A 12,583-nucleotide genomic window follows, 5' to 3' on the forward strand; every position below is an offset into this window, starting at 1 on the left:
TGACACTGGTTAAGGGGTTCAGAATCATTCACATCTGGGTTTTTTTTGTTCGATTAGTGAGGTCAACACACACACACACAACTATGTAACAAGGACCAATGGTAGTAAGTATAAGTGTACTACAATAAATAAACTGTTAAGTAAAAAAAAAAAATGTCCCGGTTTTTCATTTTCAAAATCTGGTCACCCTAAGCATCGCGCCAACCAACCATAACCAATAGTACAACTGAAACTCTGCATTAAAAAGGACCTTGTGCAAAGACATACACACACTTTTATTTTTTTTTAACTATACAAAGGGCATACTTCTAAAGCAATATGAATTTGCGCCTCAGAACATTTTGGGGAAAACAAAATCTTCCAAAACATAAAACTATATAAAATAAATAAATAGAAACACACCACAATTTTTTTTCAATTGCTATACAGGCATACCCCGCGCATTAACGTACGCAATGGGACCGGAGAATGTATGTTAAGCGAAAATTTACTTAAAGTGAAACACTCCCTTTTCCCCACTTATTGATGCATGTACTGTACTGCAATCCTCCTATACGTGCATAACTGATGCAAATAACGCATTTGTAACAGGCTCTATAGTCCCCCCGCTTGCACACAGCTTCGGTACAGGTAGGGAGCCGGTATTGCTGTTTAGGACGTGCTGACAGGCGCATGCGTGAGCTGCCGTTTGCCTATTGGGAGATATGTCCTTACTCGCGAGTGTACTTAAAGTGAGTGTCCTTAAACCGGGGTATGCCTGTATCTTGTAAATATACATGTCTCTGCATACAGTTACATACCACTTCCTTTTTAAAGGACTAAAAAAAAAAAATTTTTTTTAAAGTCATGGGGGAAAGAACTCAGGAAACAGACTGAGGATGCAAACAAACATCTCCTCTCCGACCCATTTGCTGCAGGAAAGGGCAGAAATAAATGCCCAATGTCAGGCAGTAGCTGCAAAGGCAAACAAGATCTTGGCTTGCCATTAAACGGTGAATGGATGGAAGGTAAGGATAATTATGCCCCTTTATAAAGCATTGGTAAGACCACACCTTGAATATAGAGTACAGTTTTGGCCACCAGTCCATTAAAAAGACATTGTGGAACTAGAGAAAGTGCAGAGAAGAGATACCAAATTAATAAAGGTGATAGGAAATCTGACTTATGAGAAGGCTAGCAGAATTAGATTTGTTTACATTAGAAAAGGTGTCTAAAGGGGGATATGACTATATACCAATACATTCAGGGTCAATACAAGGAGCTTTCAAAAGAACTATTCACCCCAAGGGCAGTACAAATGACACAGCGTAAAACCATAAGGGCAGTTACAATGTGGGCTTCATTACCCATGGAGACTGATGGCAGATACAATAGATATCTTTAAAAAAAAATAAAGAAAAAAAAATTAAAAGACGGTTGGACATCTTTTTTAGAAAGAAAAAGTATACAGGGATATACCAAATAAGTAAACATGGGAAGGAAGTTGATCCAGGGAGAAGTCTGATTGCCATTATTTAGTCAGGAATGCATTTATTTTTCCCCTTATGAGATCATTGGATGACATGTCACTGGGGTTTTTTGTTTGCCTTCCTCTGGATCAATATACTGTAAGTACAAATATAGGATAAAGTATCTGTCGTCTTAATTTAACGTAAGTTGAACTTGATGGACAAGTCTTTTTTGTCAACCTCCTCTACTATGTATCAATGAACTGCTGGTCCCAACAACACCAAAATGGAGGAAGAGACAAGGATAACCAACCTTCAAATTACCTCCATTTAAGTATTTTTCACCTTAATTTAAAATAAATAAATAAAGCCCAGCTAAATCTTACAAACAGAAGGTTTGACTAAAGATTCCCAACCACTTGATCCCGGTAGGTATTCTCCATGTAATGAGACATTTGGGACAGTGGTCAATTGTACGCATTACAAGCATCACTTGTCTTCATGGGGCAAGAGAGAAAAGACGCTATTTTAATTGGCATGTTTGTTAACGTGTTCATCGAAGCACTGAAATCTGCAGAAGGGACAAGTCTGTGGCCACCCTGATTTACTTTAAAAGAATATCCTATTTTTACATGCCACCTTTCAATTTACTTTAAAACCGTGCTGTCTAAGCAGTGATCCAGCTACCCCACTGGTCGAAACCTGGAATACATTTCTAATGATCTCCGTGGGGGACTGCCACCCAGACCAGATCAGGGATAATTTCAACAGGGGTTAGCTTAAGCATTGGGGGATAAAAGATGAGACTTCATGGGGAACTTGCTAAACTCTAAGTGACATCGGCACGCAGTCCCACGTAAATGGACATACAAGTCAATTGCACTTAACACTGGATCAAGCTCCAACACCCCATGTCGGAGCTTAGCGAATCCTAGTGAATGAATAAGTGGCCGAGACAGGAAATACAAAACAGGTTTGGGTATCCAAGACCAATAACCAGCATTTCCAGCGAATGCAAGTCCAGGATTATTAAAGAACTAGCCAGTGTTCCTTTTCATGAGGATCCACGCTGTTGAAATGGTTACCCGACTACTTCAAAATCTTCATAGTCTCCTATTAGTCAACACTGCTATACACAGGCATGACAGCAAAAACAGCCACAGTCTGAGCAGAACCTGGACAGCACATTGAGCTGTCAAAAAAACACATGCAGTACGGTATGTGTTTGAAATGTACACTTAAAAGAGGGAACTATTGGTCTTTTTGACACTACACTGCAGAAAGTAATTATAACCCTTGCTGATCATTATATAGTGTGCTGCCAACACAGAATTGTGCTGGGCTTGATGGATTATAGGTTCCGTCTGAAGTACTAGGTTGCCCGAGATGTTATTCAGGACCATTAAAAGCAGAGCTATGTTTTATACAACTACAAATAAAAACAGCTGTGCTTCACTTTCAGGTTCTTCCCACTTCAATGTCAAACATTTATTTTTTTTTAATTGTAAAAAATTGTACCTTGATATCAATTCATTTTTCTGCTCTGATATGGTCCCAGCCTGAAAATAAATACAGGAGGGCCCCAGTCATGACCGGCCCGTTCCGCGCATGCGTGACCCCGGACCGGCCCGTTCTCGGTACATGGCGGCCCCCTTCTCAGTACCGCCTTATCGGCGCAGCGCAGAAAAGCGGAGCGCCTAGATGCGTGGCCTTGCTGTATGCACCAATGCAAGGCAACAAAAAGTGGACCCCTGTCACATAAGGCACACCTGTGAGCACGTGACCGGCATAAGGGACAAGGGTTAATACACAGCTACCTAGCTGGCGCACTTTTCACCTTCCAAATAAAAAATGTGTCCAGCAAGGCACATACTCTCACTTTGTTATTGTAACAGGATGTCAAATCTACCAAAAGCCTTAGGCCTTGGCCATGTTTAGCGCTTGCTGGCGGAAGCGTGCTGACGCGCGCTCCCGCTCAGCACTGAGCCCCTACAGCCGCAATTAGAGCGGCTTTAGTAGGGGCTCACCTGTGCTACCGCGCGCTTGCGGAAGCGCAGGTCTTAGGGGAATTTAAAATTCCCCCGCTCGCCGGCGCGACAGGCCGGTCACGTGAGCGGTTCGCCCAATGAGGGCGAACCAGCTCCGTGACGTCACTGGCCCGCCCCCGGCCAGTGACGCGCCTGCCCCCGGCCCGCCCTCTGACGGCTGCTGACAGTGCGTGCGGTAAGCAACCGCAAGGCCAGGAAAAGCACCCGCTTTCCCTGCGCCTCAGCGCGCCTCAGCACGCCAGCAGGGAGCATGGCCGAGGCATTAGAAAGGAAGGCAAATTACTCAAGAGGAAGGGGGAAAGGGTTGTGTCAGTAACTAGCTTACATGAATACATGGAAGGAGATGGATACCTGGAGTGTTATAATATAAAGTGGCACACGGTGATGCTCTGGTGACATTGATCTGCTGTAGGGGGATGTGAAACGTATTACTGGTAAACAATGGGCAGTGGGCCCTGTGAAAAAGGTTAAGAAGACTCACCTGGAAGAGCGGCCCTCCTTCGGCAGCATGTGACATCACGTTGCCATGGCAACACGACGTGATGTCACGGCATCATTAGACGTTAGTACCCATGGCAACGCGATGCTACAGGAGGCGGCCTGCTCCGGCAAAGGTAAGACCCGCCCTCTCTCTATTAAAAAAAAAAAAGACACACGCTCCCCTCCCCCTTGGTGAGAAGCGGTCTTGCCAGGCTGGGGGCACTGCACTGAGTGGCGTGCGCACTCCTCCAGCACCCCCCTCTAGTCGGGCTCAAGTTGGAACCAGGCGCAAACAGGAGGGAGAGACCGCCGGGCCAACGCAGACCCCAAGGTGGCCGCCTTGCCACAAGGCTGGGGGGGGGGGGGGGGGAGAGGGGGGCGTTGTCAGTCACTAGCTTACATGGAAGCTGCAGTTCAAGCTGCCGATGTTTTTTTTTTTTTTTTAAATATATATTTTTTTCCCAGTCAATATCTGCATCAATACAATGTGCACACTGACAAGTGATTAGCTAAGCTGTAGATCGACCTGTTCTCCTGTAATCGATCGCTTGCTCAGGGTTATTTAATTCAGTTCATGCACAGTATTCTGGGCAATGTAGTTCCTGGAATATGACTGACTGGGCAGTTACTAGATATAATTGGTGCACTGCTAGAGAGAGGGCGAGGCTCAAGAGCCAGAGTCAGAACGGGAAGGGGGCTGTCACTTTGGAAATGCTTCCTACATTACAAACATTTTAAAAAAAAAAATGTTTTAAACACATTTTTAATGTCAGTGTGAAGATTGTATTGATGCACATATTGAATGGGAAAAAATATTATAAAAAAAAAATGTTGTAAACACATTTTTAATTTAAATGCTACAAGTATTTTCTTATAGTACAGAACTGATTTATTAAAAAATTTATTTAAAAAAGCCCACATGTTGCATATTGCTTGAACTGCTGCTTGAATACAATATTATTGTTTATTTCATTTGTAAAGTGCGAAAATATTCCGCAGCCCGGTACAATCTGGGTACAGAGATTTATGAATGACAGAAACAGTTAATATATAAATATACACATCTGTATCTATATGGAGGTGTTAATCAGCACTCCAAATACACACATTTCCACTGTAGATGGATATATGAGCACCCATATCAAAGTAGATGGATATACACACACACAAACAATTGGGCTTGCATAGCAAAAGATCAGTAACAGATTGAAGAAGCATCGATGCAGCAGCAGCATCCCTAGAGCACTTGGCATCAACTACCAATTTCCTGTAGCGAGTCTCCGTTACGATGACATCATTGTTTTGGAGCAGAGCTGAAGCAGCCTCAATGTAAAAGACCCAGGAGACTCGCTTCATGCACCGTTTGAGGCTTTTTACGTTTGTTCCTTGTGATCCAAATAGTGTACGGACATTCCAAAAATAGCAACATCCTTTCAGAGCGGGTTAATTATCCCAATAAAAAAAAAAGAAAGACAATGCATGTACTAAAGGTGCAGTCCCACCTAAGAACAAAAACTGAACTAATGGATTGAATAGGTTTCCTAGATTCAATCTCTATGATTGAGGTCTTGTTGAAAGCATCAGACGCGCAAGACTATTTTTAAATCACTCTTGAATGTTTTCCTGGAAATGTATGTAAACTCTGCTAGTTGAAATGTAGGTGGGTTTATACTGCCCTTCAGTCTTCAACCCGTCCTTGTCATGTTCAATCTTTATAGTGGATTATCCGGCGTGGAAGAATAGCAAATGTCCGATTACTGTATCGCGGAGGTGGAGCCAGGGAAAAACCATGGATAATTGCCAGGCTTTCAAAAATTATTTTAAACACACGTATACTGGTTTCATTTTTGATGGCAATAATTTATCCCTGCAAACATTTAACCAGATCACTGGTGTTAGTTCAGCTTGGCCCAATGTGTGACAGTACTTTTTACGTCCGGTGGCTATTCTTGCAATGTAGTCGCTTAACTCTTCCGTGCTAGAAGGGTCTGCATGTGACAAGCTCTGACTTGGAGAGAACAGGGAAATCCAATTGCTTTAGGCAAGTCATAGGAACATAAGGGAGTAATTCAGAAAGCTGCGAACAGTCGAAAACCCCCAATGACCTAAATGGGGGTTCTCGGACAATCCGCTGTGCGGCATGTTGAATTACGTGCATAAAATTTGACGGCAGACGAAAACCACTTGGCTCACCTAGTTTGCCCATTTTCCGCTCTATTGTAAACCATGACACCCTATTTGATTGTTGGCCTTCTTTCAAAGATTGAATTGGGAATCTTGGATATTCGTACTCGTTAATGTCCTTGAAGAAACTTTCTAATACCCATATATCCCCGACATTCAAATCCCATGTTAGGCCTCGATCAAACAGGCTGCTACACGGACCGCGTTTGCGAGCCTCTGTCTGCTGGGCGATGTGTGAACATCCCCAGCAGACAGAATGACGCAATTGAGGGCATAACTTTAAAAAAAAAAAAGTGTTTGTGATTGGCTGGCAAAGTACACGTGACGCGGCTGCCGCTTGAAATTTCAACTTCAGTTGAAAGCTAGAGTTGCAGCCGCGACAACGCTGCACTTTGCCGCCGGGGTCTTTTCTGGCTGAAAACTCCCACAGAACACAGCAAGAGAGTGGCGAACATGCGCACGTCTCAACGCGGCCTGTCTGAGCGAGATCTAAAGAGGCTGTCTATGTTGCCTCTTGTTGCATAAGATAGTTTAGTTTCTTTAAAGGGACAATCCCTCTTAGGACCAAAGTGAACCAATTCCAGTGACATGTTTAAGGGGTCCCATCTGGGTAATTAACTTAAAAAAAAAAAAAATAAGTTGCCCAAATCTGACACCTATAAGTATTTTTACATATGAAATGGCAGGGGTGTGATTTCCTTCCTTGTGAGATGTCAGTGTTTCTCAACAAGCACCTGTAACCGCCAGAGTCCCCAGTCTCCACATCTTTATTGGCTCTATGATAAAAGACAGGGTGGGCTAAGGGGAAAGAAAACACTTGACTTACAAACACTTTCCCATTCAGAAGCCCCTAAGAAACTCACTTGAATGAGTGAATGACTATGAAATTGCACCTTTAAATTGAGAGGAAACCCCTTGAATAAGCAGGTCTGATGTTTGTCCAGCAGGATGGCACATCTGTTTCATGACACAGTGCACCTCCCTAAAGCACCTCTTCACTTTCTATTCTAGCTTGGGCACTAGGTCAAATATTTATCTAATCAAATCTCTCGAAGAACATGTACTGTGGATTGGAATAGTTAAACTGCTTACAAATATTTTCTTGCACACACTCGCATGAATAAACCAGTTGGTGTAAAAAATAAAATAATTAAAAAAACACCTGTCCACTGGAGCGCTGATAACTGGTTATCTACCATTCAAGTCAATTGCAGTTAATGTGAGATTGAGCCCAAAATACCCCTTATCAGAGTTTAGGGAGTCCCAGCAATTGTTACTTTGGGCAAGTCACTATCTCCCTCAGCTTCAAAAAAACAACTAGATGGTAAGGGTCTCGGGCCATTATTCACTAATAGGGTGCCAATGCTTGGCACATCTTAACTTCCATTCATTTGAATTGGAGTTTTGCGAAATCATAGCACCCTTCAGCGAATATGGGCCTTACTAAGCTTGCACAGTTCTGCGTGTAGAGCGGAAAACATTGTCCATGCTTCACACAAGAAATCCTCAGTCCTATCTCACATTTATAGCGTGAACTCCTCTGTGCTGAACTCTGCAAAATGTTGTACACAACAGGGAAATACGCACATAACAGGAATCCACAGAGAAACTGTCAGCAAGTCTCACTGTGCTACAGAAAATAACAGTTGTTCTGCTGCAACAGATAATACGGAGACATCAAAGAATGAACATGGATGTTGACCCAAGGACCTGCGCAAGAAAGCATAATCTAGCTGCATAGCTGGAATCCCTGAGGACTTGACTGGTGGCCCCAGATGGCAAAAAGAGCAGCAAAGGATTATTTTCTAACCAAAAATAGACACGCTGTTAAAGCAGCAGTTCCGCTTACTTTGCAACTATGCGTTTCACAAAACAACTGCATTCATCATTATTTAGATTCCACATTTTAATATTTACATGTCTCGGTTACTCCTAAAACTATTTTCTGAGCACATCGTGTTTGCAGCCGGCCAATGAAAAGCAGGTCCTTGGAAAGGTCTTAGTCTTTGCCAACAGTATAAAATAAAATGACTCAAGTGTAGCTATTGTACGTCATCGCTGTTTTCCTGGATCCCAAGCTTGAGCAGTCTCTAGAACAAGAGTGGACAACTCCAGACCTCAAGGGCAACCAACAGGTCAAGTTTTCAGAATAACCCTGCTTCAGCACAGGTGGCTCAATCAGTGGCTGTCGAAAACTGGATTGGCCACTCCTGTTCTAAAATATCATGCCCGTTTTAAACTTCTGATACTCAGATTTTGGATATCAACATGACATTTTTAAACTTCCACCATTGCTTTTAAACAGCAAACACTTTAAAACTTCAGCCTGCTGCCTTCTCACCATTTACAGCAAATGGTGGGTTATTATGTTAGAAACGAAACGCCTTTTGCTTTGCATGAAGCATACTGATTGTTTCGATGTATGTACGTATATTTTTAGTTATATAGAGATACCAATGAATGCTGCACTTTACAGAGTTATAATACAGACAGTACAGGGATATAATATACAAGTGTGGTAAACAGGAAGTTAAACAAAAAGGCGTTCAGGCTTCTGAAGTGTTTATCAACTGTTCAGTGCAAATCAGCGAGTGGGCGGTCTCTCTGGCATTAAAGGGGTTAATCTGGGCGGCATGCTGTCTGAGGCCCAGCCACTTTTTACCAGCTGAGTCCTTGAGTATAAAAATTGATGGAAATGATCTCTACCATGAATAAATGCACAAGCGCTCAGCGTCTCCAGCAGCCTATGCTAATAATAGTTATGACATAATCTCAGTGAAATACATGCATACTATTAGCAAGCGCCGTGTACCCGCTCGATTCCTGCTAAACGCCTTGGATAGCAATTTTCCATTCATTATGCGCGCCGACGGCCGAATTCAGATTTCTTTCTACCCGCTAAATGACAACAAAAAAGCTGATGCCATCTCAAGACTCAAGCTAAGCCGAAGTGCAGTGTTCATATTGTCCCAAACTACTGTATATTATCCTTATGCGTGTATTTTCTCATCTCTGTTCACTTTGAATATGGCTGTTAACCCTTTTACAATTTTGCATTCGTACAGCTAAAAAATATGTATGTAAATTACGGTTTTCGCTCAGCCCCTAAGCCAGAGGTGGGCAACTCTAGTCCTCAAGGGCCACCAACAGGACAGGTGGCTCAATCAGTGGCTCAGTTTTGGACTGAGCTACTGATTGAGCCACCCTGTGCTGAAGCAGGGATATCCTGAAAACCTGTCCTGTTGGTGGGCCTTGAGGACTGGAGTTGCCCACCCCTACAAAACACACACATATACGATGTAGGAGTAACTGAATATATTGTGGAAGCAGACAATAGATCTGAGATGATGCAGCAGATACAAATACACTTATTGATATTAATGACCTGTAGCTTTATGTCTCTTCTTAAATCAAACAAAAACACACTGAGATTATAGAAGGAATAGTGGAAAGCGTATGGCTATGGGCTACTACTATGTTAAACTAATGAAGGTAATCTAGTCTATTACACTGGATCATTGTCTAAATAAAAAAAATCCATTCAAGAAGCAAAAATGTACATTAACAATTAGGCTTTCATCTACCGATTTATGAAGGATACCTGTAACGTAAACAGAAGCTATGGGGATTCCTTCCATGACAATCTGATAGTCCAAAGCATATGGGTCACTGACAGCAGCAGAACCCAATGGACTGTCAAATTACCAGCAACTGTTGGCAAATCGGATATTCTACTGACAGTCGACTGTAAGGGTTGGCTGAAGGGGACACAATTTTATATTTTTTTGGACTAGGGATTGTGAACAAATATGGATGTAGGGCAGAGACCCTAAAAACACAAGGGAGGTCCTACATTATATATAGCATTCGAGAGGCAGGACAAAAAGTCTCACTATATATACTAGAGCCCAGGGTGGATTAAGTGATAATCCAATGAATACTAAAAGCAGAAGAGTTACACCAGTGCATAATTATGGGATCTATTTACTTTATGAAGGATCCTTAAACTAGAGGCATTCTGTTTATGTAGCATCTCAATGCAGAATTGCTCCAACTTCTGTTTACTTTGCAATGTAGGAGATCAGATCATTCCTTGTTGGAGAGCAGAAGGTATGTTTATACATGACTACAGAATAGATGGGACTGATCGCTTTGATCAGTGGTAATAAGAAATTGATAGAATATCTCCCCTTCAGACTACTGGTGTGTTAAAATGCGTGCTGCTTTCACTGTGGGTCCCAGTGCAAGAGTAAATTAAAAAGATTACAGTATCCCAGGGAAATGATCCATACACCTGGCACTGTCAGGTAGGAAACCCAGAAAGGTGAATCATTGGGATTCAATACGTGTGATCTGCTCCCCAATCATGGGAGTAGGGAATATGCCTCCTACCCCTTTTCCTATGGAAAAGGTAGGGGGATCTGTATGTATACATTTTATTTCTATAGCACAAATAATGTACAGTAGATCTCAGGGAATTATAAATCATCTCATTTTGCAAAGAAACAGGGGGGGGGAGAGATCTCCCCTCTGACAGAGAACCCCACAATCTCTCTCCCATGATCAGGGGGATCTCCCCCTCTAACACAAGATTCCAGGACCTCCCCTCTCTCAGAGATGCAGAACCCACCTCCTCTCACAGCATACCAGGATCTCCCCTCTAACACAAGATCCCAGGATCTCCCCTTCCCATCACATGGTGTATGGGACCATATGGACCGTTACATGCATCTGCCAGCCCCGGACATACTCTCCAATCCAGGGGGCGAAAGGCTGTTACCCACCTACCCCCCCGGGGCTGAGCTGAGCTTGGGTACTTACCGGAAAGCTCGTCCGGTTCCAGCCCCGTGTCCGTGTCGAGCCCGCATACCACAAAATAATCCGCGAAGCGCCCCGGCGCCGAGCTATTTCCGCCGCCGCTCATGGTGCAGGGCCGCCCGGTGGTTACACTGCTCCCGCCCGGTTCAGGGGCTCGGGGTGCCCGCTGCCAGGCGGCTGAGAGCTCCGCCACTCCCGCACTGCATCATGGGATGCCGCCTGGACCAGCTGTTAGACCGCTATCCCGGAGTGGGCGTGGTCTGTGAGACGAGGGGGCGGGATAGCGCACGGCGCCTGCGCATTCTGCGCATTGATGTTTGCAGGTGACGTCATGCTATTTGCTGTATAAATAAGGATGACAAAGGGGAGGGGGGTAGTTTGCTGTGACCCTTTGTGATGCTCAGTGATTTGGAAATGCTTGGGGAGAGGATGGATGGATGAGAGGATGGATGAGAGGATGGATGGATGAGAGGATGGATGGATGGATGAGAGGATGGATGGATGGATGGATGGATGAGAGGGTGGATGGATGAGAGGATGAATGGATGAGAGGATGAATGGATGGATGGGAGCATGGATGGATGGATGGATGAGAGCATGGATGGATGGATGGATTGATGAGAGGATGGATGGATGAGAGGATGAATGGATGGATGGGAGCATGGATGGATGGATGGATGAGAGCATGGATGGATGGATGGATTGATGAGAGGATGGATGGATGGATGGATGGATGGATGAGAGGATGGATGAGAGGATGGATGGATGAGAGCATGGATGCATGGATGGATGATAGGATTGATGAGAGAGAGGATGGATGAGAGTGTAGCCCCCTTCCCCCGTGTCTAGGGACGCTATCATGGTGCTTTACCTGGATGGCTTACAGGAGGCCTGATGGATGGATGGATGGATGAGAGCATGGATGGATGGATGGATTGATGAGAGGATGGATGGATGGATGAGAGGATGGATGGATGGATGAGAGCATGGATGCATGGATGGATGATAGGATTGATGAGAGAGAGGATGGATGAGAGTGTAGCCCCCTTCCCCCGTGTCTAGGGACGCTACCATGGTGCTTTACCTGGATGGCTTACAGGAGGCCTGATTCTCAGCTGAAGGGAGCCTGGGGTGACCTATACACTTACACTTATACAGCGCCTCCACCTGGAAGGGATCTGCACGTAGGGGGGTAGCCCCTTCCAAGACAATGTACCCAGTAATTACACACAGGTTATGGTATAACAGCATTTACTGAACAAGCCTATCAACATAACATATGATACACTACACACAATTTATATGTAACGGGTATTCCCCCTCCCCCCCAATCGCAGATATAGTGTGGGTGCGGAGAACATACGGTGTTACCAGGTGTGGTGCGTATACCTGCAGGCTCACAGGAGGGCTGAGCCTCCGCCAGTGAGAGCCTGGGGTGAATCCTTTGGAACGTTCTCGGTTTCAGCGCCTCCACCTATGTAGGATTCTATGGAAATGTAGAATGGCCCTAACATAGGAACCCACCCAGAAACCACATACACCAGTGTTATGGCTAACAGGTTTACTGAATGAATAAATGACAACTCTTACATAACAATTATAACA

The 12,583-nt window shown here is 44.1% G+C and overlaps 1 protein-coding gene and 1 long non-coding RNA gene across 2 annotated transcripts in view; one reads left to right on the forward strand and one right to left on the reverse strand.

Annotated features, from left to right (window-relative positions):
• Positions 1–1,004, forward strand: part of LOC142464037 (uncharacterized) — a 13,366-nt gene extending 12,362 nt beyond the window's left edge. Inside the window, exon 3 of the long non-coding RNA XR_012787564.1 lies at positions 845–1,004. This is a non-coding gene — a long non-coding RNA (uncharacterized LOC142464037). The remainder of the gene's footprint in view (positions 1–844) is intronic.
• Positions 1–11,247, reverse strand: part of DENND5A (DENN domain containing 5A) — a 55,848-nt gene extending 44,601 nt beyond the window's left edge. Inside the window, 1 exon segment of the mRNA XM_075567066.1 lies at positions 10,982–11,247. Coding sequence (XP_075423181.1) covers positions 10,982–11,084 — 103 coding nt within the window. The 5' untranslated portion in view covers positions 11,085–11,247.
• Between the last annotated feature and the right edge of the window lie 1,336 nt (positions 11,248–12,583).

The sequence above is a fragment of the Ascaphus truei genome, chromosome 12 (genome assembly GCF_040206685.1).
Source record: "Ascaphus truei isolate aAscTru1 chromosome 12, aAscTru1.hap1, whole genome shotgun sequence".
In the NCBI taxonomy this organism is placed as follows: domain Eukaryota; kingdom Metazoa; phylum Chordata; class Amphibia; order Anura; family Ascaphidae; genus Ascaphus; species Ascaphus truei.